Below are 24,687 nucleotides of genomic sequence, written 5' to 3'. Positions count from 1 at the left end.
TGCAGAGGTAAACATTTGCTGGCATTAATGTAGAAGCCACAATAGGCAGAGAGGTGGCTCTCAGGTTAAGCAACACAACTTCTACATTTATGAGTCCAGGCCAAAGCTGGTAGGTGGGAGCACACACTCAGCGTTTTGGACACATCTGCACAGCATCTCCCTCAAATGCATGGGTGCTATAGGTATTCTGTAGGGGCAATACCAATCAATTAATTCTTAACTGGATAAGGGGTGATCCCAGCCCGATGACCTTGCCTTGAAGGAAGTTCTGCCATGGAGTGTTTGGGACATATGCTGATGTCCCAGTTCCAGTGGATCAAAGAGGAGGCAAATCTTCTTGACTGTGTTCCTGATAAGGTCTCATGGAGTTATAGGATAGTCATCAACTTCAAAATGGTGAACAAGTTACACACTGGAAATAACCCAGCTGACCTTCCCCAAGGTGTCCCGGGCACTATCGAACTGACATACACCTACTGGAATCTATCAGTTGTCACTGGCAGTTCCTCTGGTTACTGAAGAGGGAAACCACCCTGAGTTCAAAGTGCTGTCACCTGGCCTGAAACCTGTCTACCATGTTTTCATGAAGGCCCTGTTCTTCAACATGGCCCAAATTTATCATCAGAAGATAGCAATCTACCCATACATGGGCACCTTGTGATTGCACGTACTCTCTTCTGTGACTTGGAAAGAGTCTGAAGAAATAGGGGAGTAGAAAGAACATTAAAATATACCCCGCTTGTAACAGTACTTCTGATTTGCATTGAGCACGCAAATAGAGCAAGTCCAAAATTCCCTATAATAGTTTGGGGGTTACCTATGGGGTTTATAAAGCCTATATCCCCAGTGTCTCATACAATTTCTCAGGTTCTTCCATCTCCATTTTCCAGGCTTCTCTTTTGCCTGAATTTCTATCTTACATTCTTTACTTCCTAATATCAAAACTATTTTTCTGCCATACATCTCATATTGCATTATTGCATGTTTTTCCCATTCCCATTCCCTTAGTGCAGAATGGTGTCCTTTTCCTCAGACCTTTCTTCTTTGGTCTTCAATCTCTTTGCTCTCTCAACTAATCTCTTCTCCCCACTGATGTTGTGTTAATCTTTTCTTTTCACCTATTTGTATTTACCTTCATTTTCTTTTCTGTTACTCCCTGATTTCAGTTTTCCCCTTCCCTATATTCTAAAATTTCTCTTTTGTCTTTTCTTTCTCTTCTCTTTGCTGTTCCTTTTTCCTTCACTCTTCCCATGTCTGCCTGTTCCGCCTTACCCGCCCTTCTCTCTCTTTCTTTTAAAATACATTTTTAGTATTTTTTCTCTCTTTCTTCCTTCTCCCACTTTCCTTTGTTTGCTCTTTCTTCTCTTTCTCCTTTTCACTTTCCTTCCCTTTCACTCTCATTTTTTCCCCTTCAATATGTCTTTCTTTCTATGTTTCTTATATCATCCTCCCACTTTTCTTCTGCTTTAGTAGATTTTCCCTATTTCTTTATCCTTTTTCTTCTGACCTTACTTGCTTCTTTTTTTCTTGCCCACTTCTTACTTTGTTTTACCCTTCTTTGAATTTGTAGTAAAGAACCAGGATTCGCCAGTTGTCTTGAGGTCGATTTAATGTATGTTACATGGATGAGGAGCTAGCTTCAAACAAACCAGCTCCAATAGACACCAACTCAAGAATAAAACATGCACATTCCAATGTATCTAAGCAGCATAAGAATGTCCTTAAAGAAACACTACACAAGTAATTAACATATGGTTACTACAGATTACTACATTACCTTTCCTTCTCATAACAACAAAAAAATAAAACACAATTCAACAGAAATATATTAGAAGACATTAACAGAACTTCATTCCCTGAACCTTTTAGGTTTAATAATCGTGCGGGAACTTCTCCTGAATACTCCAGGGACATTTCCCATAAAGGAAGAAGAATTATTATTAATCTTTGAGGATGGTTGCTGGTTAGAACACTGAACCTTAGCTACCTTGCTCAAGTTCCACCTTCAATTTGATCAGCATTTCCACCTATTTGAACAACTTTAACAGGTGGACCGAATTTACTTTCACCTTTGTTGACATGAATAGATTTTCTTATTTTAACTGTGTCACCAACCTCCAGGATGGCCAATTTCGAACCCATCTTCGTGTCAAAACTCATCTTTTGCTTGGCCTGAGTGATAGAAGTATGCCCTTTCACAAAAGACATTCATTTATGCACATCTGACTCAGTATTAAGCCACTTGGACATCCGCCCTGGACGGAAAGAAGTATTAGGCTTCCTTCCCCTCATCAATTCAAAGGGAGATACTTTCGTGGAGGAATGCGGGTGGTTCTATAAAACCATATCATGCTATTAAGTGATTTAGCAACATCACGATTACTGGCTTTTTCCCACTTTACACAGTCCCCAACCACCCTATTCATCCTCTCAACAAGTCCATTTCCTTGAGGGTGATAAAGAGAGCTTTTTATGTGCCTTACACCATGGACAAGAATTCTTCAAATTCCTTACTGACGAATTGTTTACCATTATCGGAAACATGAGTCTCTGGAAAACCTTTTCTACCCCATACTTTGCTTAAAAAATTGATAATGGCTTTAGTATCAGTTTCTCTTACTAACTTATATTCAGGCCATTGTGATGCATAATCACCCAAAACTAAAATAAATCTAGAACTGACACTGAGAGTCATATTGAGTCCCATGGCATCTACAACAAGCTTTTCCCAGGGACAGTCAGGACACTCAACAGGAATGAGAGGAGGAACAGAAGTTTTAAGGGACTTGTTGGATGACTTGCAAATACAACAATCCATCACAAACTCATCAAATTCTGAGTCCATTCTATGCCACCAAAACGTGTCATGGATGCGAAGTTTAGTAAACGAAGAACCCAAATGTCCTTCATGGGCTCTAACAATAATCCCCTTCCTGAACAAGTGTGGAGGAATTAGTTTGTCATTTCGTAACAGAATATCATCCTCCACAGATAATTTGTCTAAATTTTTTTAAAATGGTTGAAGAGAGGGAGACAAAACCTTCTCCCTGGGCCATCCACAACTAACAAACTTACAAACTTCTTGAATAATACAATCATTGACAAAAGCTAACCTCCACTCGCCCTTAGAACAAAACTTTAACTCCGGGATGTCCACACCTGCTACAAGGCAATCTTCGTAATCCTCATCAATGAGATCTGAAAAGGAAACATCATCCTCATGGGAGTCTATAGAGGGAAATCGAGAAAGAACATCTACTCTCCAATTCTTACCTCCAGAAATATGTCTGATATCAAAATGATATTGCAGTAATTTACTCACCGTTCTCATAATCCTGGGGGTACAACATTTAGTGAGAGTTCCACCCAAAATGTTGACTAAGGGTTTATTATCTGTTTGTAGCAAAAAACGCTTACCCCACACATAGGAGCAACATTTCTCAATAGCCCATGCACAAGCTAATAACTCCTTTTCGATGACTGAATATTCTAATTCTGGAGATCTTAAGACTCTAGAAGCAAACCCTATTGTTCTTTCAACTCCATCCTCCACTTGGGTCAGAGTAGCGCCCAAACCTACTTGACTGGCGTCAACCGTTAAACAACATGGCAGGCTCGGGCCAAAGGGCTTGAGTATGGAACTCTCACTTAATAGTTTTTTAACCTTTTGGAAAGCCAAGACGTATTCCTTACTCCTCACAAACTTACTTCCTTTTTTTAAGAGATTGCTGATGGGCCGAACTATGGTAGCATAATGAGGAATAAACCTCGAATAGTACTCACATAGTCCCAAAAGAGATTTGACTCCAGTTTTATCTGTGGGAGTAGGAGCATTGGAGATAGCTTCTAAAAGTCCAGGTCTGCGTTTGATACCATCTTGAGTGAGAATATGACCTAAATATTCCACTTCTGGGCAAAAAAACATACATTTTTCTAATTTTAAAACCACACCATGCTCTTGAAATAGACCCAATACTTTATGTAAGACAAGATCATGCGAGGCAGCATCTTTAGTAAAAATGAGCACATCATCTTGAAAGACCACTACTCCATCAACTCCTCTGAGAATATTGTTCATCACTCTTTGAAATACCGACGCTGCGGATGCCTACCCAAAGGGCATGCGTCGATATTGAAACGTTCCCAGAGGAGAGACAAAAGCAGTAAGATGACCCGACTCAGGATGAAGTTCAACCTGGTGATAAGCGCTAACCAGATCAAGTTTTGTGCAGAATTTTGCACCCTTGGTTGATGCAAACAGATCATTGATTTTAGGAAGGGGATGTGAGTCGACCCAGATTTCTTTATTTGGGGACCTTAAGTCAACACACACTCTGAGTTGACCACACCTCTTCCTAGCAACAACCAAAGGTGAAAGCCAAAGAGAAGACTCTGCTGGCTCGATAACTCCTTTCTCACACAGTTCTTTTAACTCCTTATCTAAATCTTCCCTGACACTGTAGGGTACACCCCTGAGTTTGTGCTTTACAGGCAAAGATCCTTCTTTAACTATTATTCTATGTTTAAATCCCCTGACTTTGCCTAGGTCAGAGCTGAAAACAGGCAGAATTTTATTTTGAAGGGATTGGACTTCATCTGAACACTCGACAACAAGTACTTGGTCTTTGGCTCCAGGTTTCAGGATCATCCTGAAAAGTCCTTGGTGGAACCACCCTAAAATATTAAGTCCCTTAACAGCAACGTAGATTTTCCCTCTAATTCTCCTTCCTTTGAAGCACATCTCCTCTTCAAAATAACCTAAAAGATCGATTTTCCGACCTTCATATGATACAGGTGAGCGGTCGGGAGGAAGAAGGGGTTGAGTACCTTCCCACATTTCATCAAAAAGTTACTGGGTGATTATCGTTACTTTTGAACCAGAATGAACAAGTAGCTTTACACATTTGGAACCAACATGAATATCCACTATGGGATCAACAAAATCTTTAGGATCTCCTTCTATGACTTCACCAGCAGTAAAATCGGTAACCACAGAAAGCACTTCAGAATCGGAATAGGAATCAGAGTCAATCATACACACAGTTGGTTTTTTAAAATTCTTTTGACCCTTTAACTTTAGGCAAACTTTTGCAAAATGCCCGACCTTTTTGCAATAATTACAAGTGACATTAGAAGCAGGACAACGGGATCACTTAGAGTGAGGAGAGTTCCCACACCTTATAAAAACAGCAGTATCAGTATTGAAAGACATGGAAGACTTATTTGACTTTATCACACTGTTAGGATGAGTCTTGACAGGCTTCTTTGTTGTTTTAAGGGAGGAATTAAGGTTGATGGCATTAATGGGTTCAACAACTTTCTCCTCCAACTCTTTTAGAGAAACCATCGAGCTCTCAATACTTTTAGCTCCTTTTATAGTATTATCTAAGGAAGTGTCACCCATAGTAAGTAATTTCTGTCTTATATTTTTGTCCTTACAATGGCACACAAACCGGTCTCTGATAAGTAGGTTGGTAAAGTTTTCAAACCTACAATCACGGGCCAATCTTCGTAATGCTGAAGTATAGGAATCGACATCCTCACTTTCAGATCGCTTTCTTTTAAAGAACTTATACCTGAGCAATGAGGCTAGGCTGCTTTTCAAAATGCAATGTAAGTTTTTCTACAGTTTCTTGGTACACATCATTCAGTGCATGATCATCTTGCAGAAGATCTGGCAGGTGTTTAAAAACTGACCTCCCTTCAAAACCAAGAGAGTGTAACAGTAGATATTTCTTCCTATCCGCAGCAAACCTAGATGCACCTATTGCTCCTAAATAGGTTTCTAGGGCATCATGCCAAACTTCCCATCTTAGTGTTGGTTCTCCAGGAGTGTCAAGAAAAGCTAGAGGAGTATTGAGAGACTGTAAGGTACACATTATTAAAAAAAGAAATGTGGTTGTAATTTTACACTGTGCACAGTAAATAAAAAATTGTTTAGCTAATGAAATGCAATTTAGGAATGACTATTTAGAATGAGAGATAAAAATGTATACAGTGTATAAACATACAAAAAAAAGTCAAAACAAGAAATTCACAAGAAAAAAAAATGTCAAAAAGATGTGCACGTCAGTGTTGAGAATATTGAGAAATTAGAAACACACAGTAACAAAATTACTTGTAATAGTCAGAAACATGCAGCTGTGTGCATCAGCGTTGTGATACAATATGTTGATAACTTGAAAATGGAGCTGTCTATATCAGCGTAGAGTTTAAAACTTAAAATACACACAGATGTGTAGAGTTGAAATGCACTAAATGTGAAGCAGTGCATATCGTCGTCGTGAATTCCGCAATTAGACAAAGGCTCTATACGCACTGTTAGCTGTGTGCATCTGCGTTAGTAAAAACTGGAAAATTCCATTTGAAACTGAGCTGTGTCAATTAGCGTGCGGCTGGTTGCTGGGAAACCATAGAGGATGCTCACCCAACCACACGCAGAGCGTTGACAAGCTAAGATGAAGACGTCAATTGGCGTGCGTCTGGTTGCTGGGACACATTAGATAACGCTCAACCAATAACACGCACAGCGCTGACGAAGCTAAGGTCATCGCTAGGAAACCACGAAGAGTGCTGACGTTGACATTGAGCGCATATTGACAAAAGAGAAATCTTTAGAACAGAAGGGCGCTGATTGTCTTGTGAAGACGTTGAAGGTATGCGAAATAGAATTATTGCGTGTGTAAATTTATGGGACATTTGAAAAATGCTGCACGTGCTGTGTAAAAACAAAGTTCCAGTTTTAGAAGCTGCATGCGATAAGTAGAAAATTGCCAGCAGAGTTGAACTTCACTCGGCACCCAGTCACGAGCAAATTAAAATGATGCTGAGTGCCAACAAAAGTACATGAGTACGCAGCGCGAAGGGCAAGGAGATAGAAAGTCAAAATAGATGAAACGGCCGTACCATGTCAGAAAGCTTGGCTGGCACTGTCTTACATATTATCCTTACAATGGCACACAAACTGGTCTCTGATAAGTTGGTCGGTAAAGTTTTCAAACCTACAATCACAGGCCAACCTTCGTAACGCTGAAATATATGAATCGACATCCTCACTTTCAGATTGCTCTCTTTTAAAGAACTTATGCCTGAGAACCAATAGGCTAGGTTGCTTGTCAAAACGCAATATACGTTTTTTACAGTTTCTTGGTACACATCATTCAGTGCAGGATCATCTTGCGGAAGATCTGGTAGGTGTTTAAAAACTGACCTCCCTTCAAAACCAAGAGAGTGTATCAGTAGATATTTCTTCCTATCCGCAGCAAACCTAGATGCACCTATTGCTCCTAAATAGGTTTGAAAGGCATCATGCCAAACTTCCCATCTTATTGTTGGTTTTCCAGGAGTGTCAAGAAAAGCTGGTGGAGGATTGACAGACTGTAAGGTACACATTATTAAAAAGAAATGTGGTTGTAATTTTACACTGTACACAGTAAATAAAACCTTCCTAAGCTAATGAAATGCAATTTAGGAATGACTATTTAGAACGAGAGATGAAATGTATACAGTGTATAAACATACAAAAAAAGTCAAAACAAGAAATTCACAAGAAAAAGAAATGTCAAAAAGATGTGCACGTCAGCGTTGAGAATATTGAGAAATTAGAAACACACATTAACAAAAATTACTTGTTATTGTCAGAAACGTGCAGCTGTGTGTATCAGTGTTGTTATACAATATGTTGATAACTTGAGAATGGAGCTGTGTATATCAGCGTAGTTTAAAACTTGAAATAGACACAGATGCGTAAAAGTACAATATGCTAGTTGAAACGCACTAAATGTGAAGCTGTGCGTATCAGCGTCGTGAATTTCACAATTAGGCAAAGGCTCTATACTATACACAATAAACTTAGGGGTCTAAGAGCTGAACCAGATATGTATTCGCTAATGTAAGTCCTATGTCTAACAAGTACTATAGGAATACAAAAAATGAATGACAGACCAAATCGGCAAAATATGAAACACCTGTAACCGTGAGTCACCCCAGTTGTTTGGATTCCCATCAAAGTCTTGTAAGATCAATATTATCATTTGGTAGTCCTTAACGGGTATTGTGTCTCTTGATCATTGAGATCACATGCATACCCTCTCGGATGGTTCGGGGTAGCGACCACAATCACACAGATATCCCAAATGATGTAGATTCGATGGGAAAAGTGCAGTGCGAAAAGTAAAAAGTGGTGGTTTAAAATAGGATAGGGAACTAACAAAAAACTTTTAATGGGCGTTGGCCCCTTCCTGGTTAAAAACAAGAACAGTTTGGCAAAATCGTCGCAGTGATAGCAAATAACTGCAAAGAGACCAACATGTTTCAGCCACAGAGGAAAATGCCTCAGGCTTTCGTCAGGGTCTCTGTTCTTAGATAAGCGACTGCCTATATATGTGTATTAACGTGTGTGAAAAATTATACAAAAAAACACACAAGTGGAAAACAACAGAAAAGGATATAGTGTTCCTTCATCTGTGCGGACTCCTCTTCGGAAGCTGGTACTTTGTTACTATAATAGGGGGACAAACATACAAGTGAGACACTTCCAGCTACTCTGGTCTGTATCATACAGTGCAAGGAGTCAAAAACGTTGGCAGCCTTCGATACTCACCCAGTGCTTCCGGGGAGTGGACCTCACCTCTTCCTGGACCTGGCTCAGGATATGTGAGACCCCGCTCTACAGGAACAGAAATCGACCTCATGATTATGATAACGGAGGGATCAAGGGTAGATCTACTCTCGTACATATTACATGAAGTCAAAAGGAATTCTGAACGTAGAATACACTGATCAAGTTCCCACACCTGTGTCACCTGCCGTGCCAACTCAACTACGTTAATGGATTCAATTGTATTAGTCTAGAATGACTAGAGGTATCATAAAGATCAGTATCGTACACCTCCCACATGATAGACTAGTGGAACTAGCGTCCTACCTGTCCGTCGTTGTCTCGAGCTGTGACTGAGTCAGGGGGAGGCACAGACCTATGTGCGTCATTCTTATTTGAGTGGTTTGGAGAAAAACTCCCAACCAATCAGCAGATTCTGCAGGGACGTAACCTCAGAGTAAAGCCTGAACTACTGGATGACGTCATGCTCATCGCTCGAGTAGTTCTAATGGTATACAAAGGACCCCGCTATCTTTCAGTGGCTGGTCAAGATTGCCTGTTGGAGTGTTCAGGATAGGCTGAACCACGGTATGTCGTCATTCAGTCCATATTGGTCAGTGCCCAGTTTGTACACCCATTTCTGCTCTTTACGAAACAGGAAGTTTGACACATCGCTAACATGGGGAGGAATGAAGGGTTTCTCCAGGACATGCCATTTAAAGTCAGTTTCACTATGGTTGTGTGTGATAAAATGCTTAGTGAGTTTGGAAATGTCTTTTCTGCATCGGAAAGTGCTCTTATGTTCCTGCATTCTCACTCGTACTTTCCTAGTGGTCATGCCCACATATCGTTCATTACAAATACAGGTGAGGAGATAGATCAAATTGTTGCTGTTACAATTAGAAAATTGTCTCAACTCCCAAGGTCGGTCAGTCCCGATGTCCACACTGGTGATCTTGGATGTTAGTGGGCAGACAGAGCAGTTTCCACAAGGATGGTGACCTACTACTGGTGGTAGGTCCCAGAGGGTGCCCACTTCTCTCTTGGCAGTGGCTTTGGAGCGAGTATGTACCAGGCGATCCCTAAGGTTTTTAGAACGTTTGAACGCAAAAAGAGGGAATTAAAGTTTGTCTTTGCCACTGTTTAGAATGCGCCAGTGTTTTTGATCACTTTCTGAACGCTGTTTGACTTAGTGTTGTATGTACTTACAAGAGTAAGTCGTTCAGTGGGTGGTTTAGCAGGTTTGGGTTCTAGCAGTGCAGCCCGATTGTTATTGGATGCTCTTTTACATGAACGATTCACCAGTTTTTTTGGGTAATGTCTGGATATAAGCTGTTTGGTCAGCTCATTTACAAAAAGGGGGTGGTGATGAACAGAGTGTCTGAGTTAAACAGACCACTCTTACCCAGTCCAAAGATCAGGGCTTGATCCATCACCGTTATTTATCTCACTGCCCCATCCCAGCTCAGAACCTGGCTATATGCAAATCAGTCTGTCCCTGGCCCAGTGCATCATGGGAACAGGGCAGACTAAACTACCAAGCCAATTCTTCACCAGAAAGGAGACAAGCTACCGGGGACCGGTTTCTGGCATTTCAGCCTTCTTCGGCCCGGCTTGCTTGAATCCTGATGGAGTAGTGAGAAAGGGACTCATGTCTGAGTATACCCTGCCACACCTATAGTGGCCAAAAACGATTTACAAAAAGGGGGTGGTGATGAACAGAGTGTCTGAGTTAAACAGACCACTCTTACCCAGTCCAAAGATCAGGGCTTGATCCATCACCGTTATTTATCTCACTGCCCCATCCCAGCTCAGAACCTGGCTATATGCAAATCAGTCTGTCCCTGGCCCAGTGCATCATGGGAACAGGGCAGACTAAACTACCAAGCCAATTCTTCACCAGAAAGGAGACAAGCTACCGGGGACCGGTTTCTGGCATTTTAGCCTTCTTCGGCCCGGCTTGCTTGAATCCTGATGGAGCAGTGAGAAAGGGACTCATGTCTGAGTATACCCTGCCACACCTATAGTGGCCAAAAACGATTTACAAAAAGGGGGTGGTGATGAACAGAGTGTCTGAGTTAAACAGACCACTCTTACCCAGTCCAAAGATCAGGGCTTGATCCATCACCGTTATTTATCTCACTGCCCCATCCCAGCTCAGAACCTGGCTATATGCAAATCAGTCTGTCCCTGGCCCAGTGCATCATGGGAACAGGGCAGACTAAACTACCAAGCCAATTCTTCACCAGAAAGGAGACAAGCTACCGGGGACCGGTTTCTGGCATTTCAGCCTTCTTCGGCCCGGCTTGCTTGAATCCTGATGGAGCAGTGAGAAAGGGACTCATGTCTGAGTATACCCTGCCACACCTATAGTGGCCAAAAACGATTTACAAAAAATGGGTGGTGATGAACAGAGTGTCTGAGTTAAACAGACCACTCTTACCCAGTCCAAAGATCAGGGCTTGATCCATCACCGTTATTTATCTCACTGCCCCATCCCAGCTCAGAACCTGGCTATATGCAAATCAGTCTGTCCCTGGCCCAGTGCATCATGGGAACAGGGCAGACTAAACTACCAAGCCAATTCTTCACCAGAAAGGAGACAAGCTACCGGGGACCGGTTTCTGGCATTTCAGCCTTCTTCGGCCCGGCTTGCTTGAATCCTGATGGAGCAGTGAGAAAGGGACTCATGTCTGAGTATACCCTGCCACACCTATAGTGGCCAAAAACGATTTACAAAAAGGGGGTGGTGATGAACAGAGTGTCTGAGTTAAACAGACCACTCTTACCCAGTCCAAAGATCAGGGCTTGATCCATCACCGTTATTTATCTCACTGCCCCATCCCAGCTCAGAACCTGGCTATATGCAAATCAGTCTGTCCCTGGCCCAGTGCATCATGGGAACAGGGCAGACTAAACTACCAAGCCACTTCTTCACCAGAAAGGAGACAAGCTACCGGGGACCGGTTTCTGGCATTTCAGCCTTGTTCGGCCCGGCTTGCTTGAATCCTGATGGAGCAGTGAGAAAGGGACTCATGTCTGAGTATACCCTGCCACACCTATAGTGGCCAAAAACGATTTACAAAAAGGGGGTGGTGATGAACAGAGTGTCTGAGTTAAACAGACCACTCTTACCCAGTCCAAAGATCAGGGCTTGATCCATCACCGTTATTTATCTCACTGCCCCATCCCAGCTCAGAACCTGGCTATATGCAAATCAGTCTGTTCCTGGCCCAGTGCATCATGGGAACAGGGCAGACTAAACTACCAAGCCAATTCTTCACCAGAAAGGAGACAAGCTACCGGGGACCGGTTTCTGGCATTTCAGCCTTCTTCGGCCCGGCTTGCTTGAATCCTGATGGAGCAGTGAGAAAGGGACTCATGTCTGAGTATACCCTGCCACACCTATAGTGGCCAAAAACGATTTACAAAAAGGGGGTGGTGATGAACAGAGTGTCTGAGTTAAACAGACCACTCTTACCCAGTCCAAAGATCAGGGCTTGATCCATCACCGTTATTTATCTCACTGCCCCATCCCAGCTCAGAACCTGGCTATATGCAAATCAGTCTGTCCCTGGCCCAGTGCATCATGGGAACAGGGCAGACTAAACTACCAAGCCAATTCTTCACCAGAAAGGAGACAAGCTACCGGGGACCGGTTTCTGGCATTTCAGCCTTCTTCGGCCCGGCTTGCTTGAATCCTGATGGAGCAGTGAGAAAGGGACTCATGTCTGAGTATACCCTGCCACACCTATAGTGGCCAAAAACGATTTACAAAAAGGGGGTGGTGATGAACAGAGTGTCTGAGTTAAACAGACCACTCTTACCCAGTCCAAAGATCAGGGCTTGATCCATCACCGTTATTTATCTCACTGCCCCATCTCAGCTCAGAACCTGGCTATATGCAAATCAGTCTGTCCCTGGCCCAGTGCATCATGGGAACAGGGCAGACTAAACTACCAAGCCAATTCTTCACCAGAAAGGAGACAAGCTACCGGGGACCGGTTTCTGGCATTTCAGCCTTCTTCGGCCCGGCTTGCTTGAATCCTGATGGAGCAGTGAGAAAGGGACTCAAGTCTGAGTATACCCTGCCACACCTATAGTGGCCAAAAACGATTTACAAAAAGGGGGTGGTGATGAACAGAGTGTCTGAGTTAAACAGACCACTCTTACCCAGTCCAAAGATCAGGGCTTGATCCATCACCGTTATTTATCTCACTGCCCCATCCCAGCTCAGAACCTGGCTATATGCAAATCAGTCTGTCCCTGGCCCAGTGCATCATGGGAACAGGGCAGACTAAACTACCAAGCCAATTCTTCACCAGAAAGGAGACAAGCTACCGGGGACCGGTTTCTGGCATTTCAGCCTTCTTCGGCCCGGCTTGCTTGAATCCTGATGGAGCAGTGAGAAAGGGACTCATGTCTGAGTATACCCTGCCACACCTATAGTGGCCAAAAACGATTTACAAAAAGGGGGTGGTGATGAACAGAGTGTCTGAGTTAAACAGACCACTCTTACCCAGTCCAAAGATCAGGGCTTGATCCATCACCGTTATTTATCTCACTGCCCCATCTCAGCTCAGAACCTGGCTATATGCAAATCAGTCTGTCCCTGGCCCAGTGCATCATGGGAACAGGGCAGACTAAACTACCAAGCCAATTCTTCACCAGAAAGGAGACAAGCTACCGGGGACCGGTTTCTGGCATTTCAGCCTTCTTCGGCCCGGCTTGCTTGAATCCTGATGGAGCAGTGAGAAAGGGACTCATGTCTGAGTATACCCTGCCACACCTATAGTGGCCAAAAACGATTTACAAAAAGGGGGTGGTGATGAACAGAGTGTCTGAGTTAAACAGACCACTCTTACCCAGTCCAAAGATCAGGGCTTGATCCATCACCGTTATTTATCTCACTGCCCCATCCCAGCTCAGAACCTGGCTATATGCAAATCAGTCTGTCCCTGGCCCAGTGCATCATGGGAACAGGGCAGACTAAACTACCAAGCCAATTCTTCACCAGAAAGGAGACAAGCTACCGGGGACCGGTTTCTGGCATTTCAGCCTTCTTCGGCCCGGCTTGCTTGAATCCTGATGGAGCAGTGAGAAAGGGACTCATGTCTGAGTATACCCTGCCACACCTATAGTGGCCAAAAACGATTTACAAAAAGGGGGTGGTGATGAACAGAGTGTCTGAGTTAAACAGACCACTCTTACCCAGTCCAAAGATCAGGGCTTGATCCATCACCGTTATTTATCTCACTGCCCCATCTCAGCTCAGAACCTGGCTATATGCAAATCAGTCTGTCCCTGGCCCAGTGCATCATGGGAACAGGGCAGACTAAACTACCAAGCCAATTCTTCACCAGAAAGGAGACAAGCTACCGGGGACCGGTTTCTGGCATTTCAGCCTTCTTCGGCCCGGCTTGCTTGAATCCTGATGGAGCAGTGAGAAAGGGACTCATGTCTGAGTATACCCTGCCACACCTATAGTGGCCAAAAACGATTTACAAAAAGGGGGTGGTGATGAACAGAGTGTCTGAGTTAAACAGACCACTCTTACCCAGTCCAAAGATCAGGGCTTGATCCATCACCGTTATTTATCTCACTGCCCCATCCCAGCTCAGAACCTGGCTATATGCAAATCAGTCTGTCCCTGGCCCAGTGCATCATGGGAACAGGGCAGACTAAACTACCAAGCCAATTCTTCACCAGAAAGGAGACAAGCTACCGGGGACCGGTTTCTGGCATTTCAGCCTTCTTCGGCCCGGCTTGCTTGAATCCTGATGGAGCAGTGAGAAAGGGACTCATGTCTGAGTATACCCTGCCACACCTATAGTGGCCAAAAACGATTTACAAAAAGGGGGTGGTGATGAACAGAGTGTCTGAGTTAAACAGACCACTCTTACCCAGTCCAAAGATCAGGGCTTGATCCATCACCGTTATTTATCTCACTGCCCCATCCCAGCTCAGAACCTGGCTATATGCAAATCAGTCTGTCCCTGGCCCAGTGCATCATGGGAACAGGGCAGACTAAACTACCAAGCCAATTCTTCACCAGAAAGGAGACAAGCTACCGGGGACCGGTTTCTGGCATTTCAGCCTTCTTCGGCCCGGCTTGCTTGAATCCTCCTGTATGTTTCTACATCTTGGATCACTATGGAGCCCCCTTTGTCGGCGGGCTTCAAGACTATGGTGCCATCTTGGCATAGTGTGTTCAGTGCTTTCCTCTCAGCTCTTGTCAAGTTGTTGTAACCCGATCGGGTAGAGTATTGTATCTGGTCGATGTCATTTTTCACGGCCATCTCAAAAGCAAGTAGCTGGGGTGGTAGAGCATGAGTGGGTGGAAGAAAGGTGGATTTATTTCTAAGACCATAGTCTTGAAGCCCGCCGACAAAGGGGGCTCCATAGTGATCCAAGATGTAGAAACATACAGGATGGAATGCTCCCGACAATTGAGCAACAACACTGCCTATCTGCCACTGACCACCGACCCGACTCCTAGATTGATGAATCAAATCAAGATTCTAGTGGAGGAGGCATTAGCTGAGGGGTGGATAACCACTCTAGAAGCACAATTCCTGCAGGCTAAACATCCCATCATGCCGTATTTTTACACCCTGCCCAAGGTACACAAGCCCCAAAGACCTCCTCCAGGCAGGCCTATCATATCAGGACAGGGCTCTCTACTGGAGCCCCTATCGGCATTTGCGGATCATTTCCTCAAACCCCTAGTACACACCATGCCCACCTATCTCAAGGACACCACTGATGTCCTGAGGGTGATTCCTGATATTGATTTTTGCCAGGAGACAGACTACCTTGTCTCACTGGATATAGAGTCATTATACACCTCTATTCCCCAGGATGCCACCCTAGATACCATCAGAACCATCCTGGAGGAGTCGGAACTTGACTCCATTACCCCTGTGTCCTTCATCATGGCTCTTGCTACAATAGCAATGAAAGAAAACTTTTTCATGTATGAAGACCAGGTATATCACCAAATCTCAGGGACCAGCATGGGCAGTATTGGTGAATCTGTATGTTCATAAATTTGAACAAACCACAGTGCTACACCTTAGTAACCCTCATTTCGCGTCTATTATCTGGTGGAAGAGATATATGGACGATATTTTGGTAGTGTGGAGAGGGTCCATAGAATCTGTACTACTATTCCATCAATGGCTCAATAACCAAAATGACTATCTTCGCTTTACCATCGAAATCAGCAAAGAGCGAGTAGCTTTTCTGGACCTCTGGATTTACAGCACAGTAACTGGTCTGCAGAGTGAACTTTACCGCAAACCGATGGCAAGGAATTCACTCCTACTGTATGAGAGTCAGCATCCAAAGTCCTTGAGGGATAATCTCCCCTTTGGGCAGTTCCTACGAGTCCGTAGGAACTGCTCCACTCCAGAAACTTTTGAACGGCATGCCAATGAGCTGACCAAACAGCTTATATCCAGACATTACCCAAAAAAACTGGTGAATCGTTCATGTAAAAGAGCATCCAATAACAATCAGGCTGCACTGCTAGAACCCAAACCTGCTAAACCACCCACTGAACGACTTACTCTTGTAAGTACATACAACACTAAGTCAAACAGCGTTCAGAAAGTGATCAAAAAACACTGGCGCATTCTAAACAGTGGCAAAGACAAACTTGAATTCCCTCTTTTTGCGTTCAAACGTTCTAAAAACCTTAGGGATCGCCTGGTACATACTCGCCCCAAAGCCACTGCCAAGAGAGAAGTGGGCACCCTCTGGGACCTACCACCAGTAGTAGGTCACCATCCTTGTGGAAACTGCTCTGTCTGCCCACTAACATCCAAGATCACCAGTGTGGACATCGGGACTGACCGACCTTGGGAGTTGAGACAATTTTCTAATTGTAACAGCAACAATTTGATCTATCTCCTCACCTGTATTTGTAATGAACGATATGTGTGCTGACCACTAGGAAAGTACGAGTGAGAATGCAGGAACATAAGAGCACTTTCCGATGCAGAAAATACATTTCCAAACTCACTAAGCATTTTATCACACACAACCATAGTGAAACTGACTTTAAATGGCATGTCCTGGAGAAACCCTTCATTCCTCCCCATGTTAGCGATGTGTCAAACTTCCTGTTTCGTAAAGAGCAGAAATGGGTGTACAAACTGGGCACTGACCAATATGGACTGAATGACGACATACCGTGGTTCAGCCTATCCTGAACACTCCAACAGGCAATCTTGACCAGCCACTGAAAGATAGCGGGGTCCTTTGTATACCATTAGAACTACTCGAGCGATGAGCATGACGTCATCCAGTAGTTCAGGTATTACTCTGAGGTTACGTCCCTATAGAATCTGCTGATTGGTTGGGAGTTTTTCTCCAAACCACTCAAATAAGAATGACGCACATAGGTCTGTGCCTCCCCCTGACTCAGTCACAGCTCGAGACAACGACGGACAGGTAGGACGCTAGTTCCACTAGTCTATCATGTGGGAGGTGTACGATACTGATCTTTATGATACCTCTAGTCATTCTAGACTAATACAATTGAATCCATTAACGTAGTTGAGTTGGCACGGCAGGTGACACAGGTGTGGGAACTTGATGGTGTATGACAGTGTATTCTACGTTCAGAATTCCTTTTGACTTCATGTAATATGTACGAGAGTAGATCTACCCTTGATCCCTCCGTTATCATAATCATGAGGTCGATTTCTGTTCCTGTAGAGCGGGGTCTCACATATCCTGAGCCAGGTCCAGGAAGAGGTGAGGTCCACTCCCCGGAAGCACTGGGTGAGTATCGAAGGCTGACAACGTTTTTGACTCCTTGCACTGTATGATACAGACAGACCAGAGTAGCTGGAAGTGTCTCACTTGTATGTTTGTCCCCCTATTATAGTAACAAAGTACCAGCTTCCGAAGAGGAGTCCGCACAGATGAAGGAACACTATATCCTTTTCTGTTGTTTTCCACTTGTGTGTTTTTTTGTATAATTTTTCACACACGTTAATACACATATATAGGCAGTCGCTTATCTAAGAACAGAGACCCTGACGAAAGCCTGAGGCATCTTCCTCTGTGGCTGAAACATGTTGGTCTCTTCGCAGTTATTTGCTATCACTGCGACGATTTTGCCAAACTGTTCTTGTTTTTAACCAGGAAGGGGCCAACGCCCATTAAAAGTTTTTTGTTAGTTCCCTATCCTATTTTAAACCACCACTTTTTACTTTTCGCACTGCACTTTTCCCATCGAATCTACATCATTTGGGATATCTGTGTGATTGTGGTCGCTACCCCGAACCATCCGAGAGGGTATGCATGTGATCTCAATGATCAAGAGACACAATACCCGTTAAGGACTACCAAATGATAATATTGATCTTACAAGACTTTGATGGGAATCCAAACAACTGGGGTGACTCACGGTTACAGGTGTTTCATATTTTGCCGATTTGGTCTGTCATTCATTTTTTGTATTCCTATAGTACTTGTTAGACATAGGACTTACATTAGCGAATACATATCTGGTTCAGCTCTTAGACCCCTAAGTTTATTGTGTATAGTTCAGTCCTCTGGGGGACATTACTTAGGCACTGGTCTTTAAACGTCCCTCTAGCCCTAAAATACTGGTTGTTTTTTCAAAGGCTCTATACTCACTGTTTACTGTGTGCATCAGCGTAAGTAAAAGCTGGAAGACTCCGAGTGAAAACGAGCTGTGTCAATTAGCGTGCGTCTGGTTGCTGGGAAACGGTAGAGGCTCTCAGCCAACCACACGCAGAGCGTTGACAAGCTAAGATGAAGATGTCAATTGGCGTGCGTCTGGTTGCTGGGAAACATTAGAGAACGCTCAGCCAATAACACGCACAGCGCTGACGAAGATAAGGTTGTCGCTAGGAAACCACGAAGAGTGCTGACGTTGAGTGCCCATTGACGAAAGAGAAATTTTTAGAACAGAAGGGCACTGATTGTCTCGTGAAGATGTTGAAGGTATGCAAAATAGAATTATCGCATGTGTAAATCTCTGGCGCATTTGAAAAATGCTGTACGCGCTGTGTAAAAACAAAGTTCCAGTTTTAGACGCTGCGTGCGATAAGTAGAAAATTCCCAACAGAGTTGAACTTCACTCGGCACCCAGTCACGAGCAAATTAAAAGGATGCTGAGTGTTAACAAAGGTACATGAGTGCGCAGCGCGTAGGGCAAGGAGATAGAAAGTAAAAATAGATGAAACGGCCCTACCGTGTCTGAAAGCTTGGCTGGCACTGTGGAGAAACACTCTGAAGGAGATGAAATTAAGTAGATGGCATTAGGTTTCACTTGAAGGCAGGAAATGAGACAGGTGACAGGAGGCTGATGAGTCTTCAGGTTAGTGAAATCTTGGTAAATCTTCAGGGTAATGAAATCTTGAAGATAGGCACCCTGGGTTGTCCATGTAACCAAGCCAGTCGCCAATAAAATGTAGTAAAGAACGAGGATGCGCCAGTTCTCTTGAGATAGATTTAATGTAGGTTATATGGATAAGGAGCTAGCTTCAGACAAACCAGCTCCAACAGACACCAACTCAAGAATGAAACATGCACATTCCAATGTATCTAAGCAGCATACGAATGTCCTTAAAGAAACACTACATAAGAAATTAACAAATGGTTACTACAGATTACTACAGAATTCTTATTTTCCTTTTCACCTTTTCTTTCTTTCCTTTCATCCTCTCTTGTGTCTTCCTTCTCAGTGTTGTCCTTTTTTCTTGATCCTATGTTTATTTATTCTTTCTATGGTTTCTTTATTTATCTTGCTCTCCCTTTCTTTCTAGTGTCACCATTTCTCTGTTCATGTTACCGAGCCTGGTCCCTGTAAGAGCCCTCTGATCCCATCTCATGACTCTCAATGGTATTTTCATTCCTTGTTTTTATGAATGTCTGCTGCAAACGAAAGAGGCTCCTACACAACAAAGCAAAGTTGTGTGGGACCGACCCACTGGTCCATCAGGCCCAGTAGCAAACCTCCCCCTCCCACTTTTGCTGACAGAGCAGAGAGTGATGATTCCATTGTGGAGGATCTTGTACGGCTCCTCAACAGAAGCAAATGCCAGATGATTCAGTCATCGAACCATAGCTTTCAAAAGAGAAGTTTCAATGTACAGCATTCTCAAATCCCCTCAGGTGGTGCAGTATTAATCAATAAAATAAAATGTACACCTCATTTCCATCATGGAATATAGTTTTTAAGTCAATTGCATATGTCTTCATGGTCAACAGAGGCTGAGACTGATGAATGGCTAAATGACAATTAACAGGAAATATTACCAGTTGGAACACCATCTTTTTCACTTCAACATCAACATGGCAAGATGCCCTTGAGCCTGAAATCTCAAGGAATGCAACAGGAAAGAAACCAATGCTAACTTTCACCCTGAAAGGACTGCAAGGGCCTAAAGAAGCAGAGCCATCATGATGAAGTTCACCATCTCCCTTCTAATGTTGTAAATGAATGGAGGAAAGGCAAACAATTGCTCACTGAGCCACTGCAAGATCAAGGCATCCCATGCTGCTTGATCAACAAACCTTGTGCCAAACGGTGACCAAGAGCATTATCTGGGTTTGAGAAGGGATTCAAGGACAAAGTCTAAAGTCTCCTGCTGATGCTCAGAAGCACCAGAGTTTAAAACCATGCTTTCTCAGAGCTGGGAAACACCCAGCTGAAATGGTGCACATTGTCCAGGCAACAGACATGAACAGCCATCAGGAAAAAGAGATGATTTCAGCTCAACTTCTGGGTAGAAATCCCAGGAGCCCAAGGGCCAGGAAGAGTTTCTCCACCCCTGTTGATAAAGGGAATTGTTATCATGATGTAGAAATGAACCATAACATCCTTCCCCAGACAACATCATGCATTGAGGGAAAACCATATATCCTTTACAAACTCACCTGAGTAATGTGTGAAGAGGTGTGCCTTAATCTATTTTCTGTAAGTGAGCTTGTTCAATATTTTGACATTGGGGATGGTAAATTCAAACTTTATTGTTCACTCCAAAGTGTTTTCCTGCTGTTGAGATTCTGAATGTAGATACTTGAAGAAGAAGGGACTCAAGACTCATCGAACCTTTAAAGTGCCAGAGATGGTAAGTAGATCTGCTAAATACAGAGGGGTACTTTCCTGCATGGATTTATTGAAAAAGCAGCAGATTTTAAATTGGAATCTACCAATGAAGAGGTGCCAACAGCGGACATGAAGTGGGGGGGTGATGTGGTTGAATTATTTTGTATAGCACACCAGCCTAGCTCCCAAGTGCAGTACAGCTTTAAGTGGGGCAACGGTTGTATGGTGGGCTCATGCCGTTATGGTGTCTTTGATTTCACATCTGTAGATGACTAGCAAATGGACAACTGTTTTGAGATGATGTGAGGAGATGAGGTGGTGCCTTTTCTTTAAGATGTTGAACAGTGTGAGGGGCAAGCAAAGTGTGAACTTTAATAGTTTTGCAAAACAAAGCCATCTTCCCCATGGAAGTATTCAGCATTTCAAGTCAGATGCTAATTTTGACAATAGGGATCATATAATTGACCTTTAATCCACTGATTACATCACAAAAAATATTGACTAGCTGTAACTCACATGCAGCATTTTAGAATAAATTATATATGCACTTTACTTTAGGCCTTCATCATCCTTATTTCTTCTTATGCATGTTGAAGTGATTGTGGATGAAGTTGCCCTTTGGCTCAATACTGTTTCCCATCATAAGGTGGGTTTGATTTTTCACAGCTACCATGAGATCATTCTTCAATGCCTTTTTCTTCCATGGTCTTTGGTGGATGAACATGATTGGTACACACTGACTGTGAGGCATTCTAGACTCATTTTTCTTTACAGGTCCAAAGCTTTCAGAAACTTTATCATTAGTTTGTGATATTTAGCTTGGCAGGTCAGTGACACAAAGCATCTAACATGACCAGCAGGTGGATTGCTTCCAGCAATGCATTTGCATATTGTTTACGCAAGGCCCTGCTGCCTTTAGAGATTCAGGTAAATATGCATGAGTGTATGTATGTGCTATGTGGTAAAGCAGAAACTGAGTCTAAAGACAGTTGAGTGCACTTCATGGCCTTTCCACTGGGAGGGACAGCTTCATTAGCTGTGATATATGAGGATCCTCTTTCTGAGATTTACAAAGCTGTTACTTTCTCATCTCAGCGTATGTTTGTTTACCCCTTTCAGCTTGCGACTTTAGATGGGGACTGAAACTCTTTGGTATTGGGATCCTCCAGCCAATTTTTATGAGTATTTGCAATTCCTGGAATATATTGTTTATTTCTATAGTACTCATTTTTTTATTCGTTTGATATCATGCTAATAAGGTAATACAAACAATTCATATTTACATTCAACTGTAAAATGTTTTATACCTCCAAATACATATTATTCATTAAAACCCATTTCATATATACCTGATAAATCCATGCTCAGAGATATAAAAATTAAAATTCTAGGACTATAATAGATTCAAAGTAGACAGCTGTTCTGAATTCTGAGAATAAATAATTACAAGCTGTTGCAGAAGGTGTTGCTTTGTGAATCATTCATTGGGGCCACCCAATGCTTAGTTTGAGCTGAATGTTTCCAGTGCTGAGCCCGGTACTTAATTGTCAGCATGAGCTCTGGTGACAGTCCACCACATGATGGCGCTGTCTGTCTAACTTTGAGATGAGCTCAACAACTATGCTTATTAAGTCAATATACATGAAAAATGAATAATACCTGTCGCTCACGCCATTAATAAAGCTTTAGGGGCCCTGGAATAGTCTGAACTGTCACACTTGTAGAATGTGATGGTTAGTACCTGTGCTGGTACTGCCATTGGCAGCACTGCCAGGGGCAATGGGTGGTGCAGGCAGCAGCGGCCTTCTGAGAAGAGCCCTGGAACTTACTTTTTTTGGTACACAATAGGTTACATTATGGTTGTATGCCTCATTATTAATGACTGGGTTAAGGACCTAGAGGTAATGCTCAGATTATTAACCGCTAAGCTTCATTACGCCTAGTCAAACTTTTCCTCATTTCATTCACTGCAATCCACCTAACTACTCTCAGTCTGTTTGGCCCTTGGTGTTAGGTTGGATTGATCAGATGAATACTGGAAATGTGACCCGTATACAGACTCCAGTATTGGTTCAGTGGTGCTTGTATTCAGAGCATATTTCTGCAAGTTCCTGCTTCAGATGTGGAGTTCATTATTAATTACTGTTTCCAGGAAAAACTGGACTAGGAGTAATGAATTGTACCAGTAAATACTTCAAGCATTTGCAAGTAACTTTTGAAAAAAGCAATCTCTGAAGTATATAGTGGATGATTTCTGGTGTGTGACAGTAAGCATTATTAGTATAAAAAAAGAAAAAAACGTAATCAGATAAAAGTGTGATATTTCTGTAAATAGATTGAGGGGAGGCCGACAGATTGATCAGGTTAGTCAATTCATCCAATATTCAAAGGTTGTCAATTCATTATGGATGAACTTCAACAACAAAATCCTAAAAGCAGTGTTGTATACATAAATACATACAGATAACACAAGCTAAAAAGGCATTCTAATACTGTGAGATCAATGTTAAAAAATAAACAGATGATCCATTCAATTCTTTAAATACAGAGAAGTTTATATCTATCCAAACAATAACTATTTACCATGGGTGTTGCTTCTGTGAAGTCCATGAGTAGGTCGCCTGGCTCCAATGAATATGAGCTGCTTACGCTTGTTGGGCTCTAAATGCAGAAACAAATGATGAATATAGGATCATTAGTCAAGAAGGTTAGCAGGGGGTTTATTCATAAGAAGACAGTGATGTACTGAGAAAAAGCACAGTTGGTATGAAAGGATGGCCATCTCATTTACCGTCGTCAGACACTGTTTCCAGTACTAGTCTTTCATATGGCAATATCATTACACCTGGGTGTTGTAGCCGTGGCTTGATTCTATTAAGCCAATTGCACTAACACAGCTGATACTAATGATGACATCAGTGAGGTGATGACACTGATAGGTAGAGATAGGCATATGTGACTATTTAGTTATCAAACTCACCAATCTCACTATTGACACTTGGATGATACAAACATGATATATGCTGCTAGAGCAGAATAGAACTTTACTTTTTATCTCTATGTTGACAAGGGAAGAGTGAGTAAATAGTGATGCAGCCATCGTATGATCACCTCCAGAAACACAATATGGGGTTTGTCCAAAATGTATCTATCGGGTGATGGTGTTAGAGTCCCAGGATTACCACTGGCAATACCAAATGTTTCTATTTAGAGTCACCATATGAAAATGTACCACAAGTGTGTGTGCTGAAAATCTTGCATAGATCGTCTCCCTTTGGAAATCAGAGTTATATCTAGTTGATCAGATGTTTGATAAGATTATTTTTTTAACAAACTCTGCAATAAATATTTTTTAATATACTTAAAGAAAAAAAATGTGAAACTCTGGTCTGATTTCTGAAAGTACCTCCAAAAAAAAGTCACCCTTCACCTGAATCATTATAACCATTAAGGCTCTGGTATTCAAATTCATCCCTGAATTTGAGAGGTCACTCTCATCAGTCTTGAAAATGCGCCTTGGGAAAACAATTATACTTAAGCGCATTTATATAAGAGTTGAAGGACATGCTCATGAACTATCAATGTGGGACTAGAGCAAAGGAAAGGTATTAACAATACTGACAATTTGTGGAGGATTCAATTAACTGCACAAGAGATTTCTTGGGGGCAGTACTAGCAAATAAGTCTTGACCATGCTCCAGTCAGAACAGTCCAGCCTGAACTGCCCGGTCCTTTCTGAACGGAACACAGGGAACCCAATAACGAGCTTTCCCTGATTAAGGCTTATCAGTTAGTATAGCTTGGTCCCTGTGTCACAGTGACCACAGGACTCATGTCTGGGCACCCTCTTCACACTTAGGGCATCAACTGCAACAATAACAAGGACATTGATGGAATGCTTCAATTAATCCCAGCCACTGGCAATTGCTCGGGCTGGACTGTTCTCAATGGAGCAGAGTCAATACTGATTTGCATATGACAGAGCCCAAACTGA

At 42.8% G+C, this 24,687-nt stretch overlaps 1 protein-coding gene across 1 annotated transcript in view; it reads right to left on the bottom strand.

The window, feature by feature from the left end:
* The window catches only part of LOC147722977 (band 4.1-like protein 4B), a 747,062-nt gene that overhangs the window by 278,845 nt on the left and 443,530 nt on the right, over positions 1 to 24,687 (bottom strand). The window contains exon 5 of the mRNA XM_086965373.1: positions 23,277 to 23,354. Coding sequence (XP_086821499.1) covers positions 23,277 to 23,354 — 78 coding nt within the window. The remainder of the gene's footprint in view (positions 1 to 23,276; positions 23,355 to 24,687) is intronic.

The sequence above is a fragment of the Lissotriton vulgaris genome, chromosome 4_1 (assembly GCF_964263255.1).
Source record: "Lissotriton vulgaris chromosome 4_1, aLisVul1.2, whole genome shotgun sequence".
Lineage (NCBI taxonomy): Eukaryota > Metazoa > Chordata > Amphibia > Caudata > Salamandridae > Lissotriton > Lissotriton vulgaris.
Note: the sequence above shows the minus strand (reverse complement) of the source record. Positions and strands in the feature narration are given on the sequence as shown.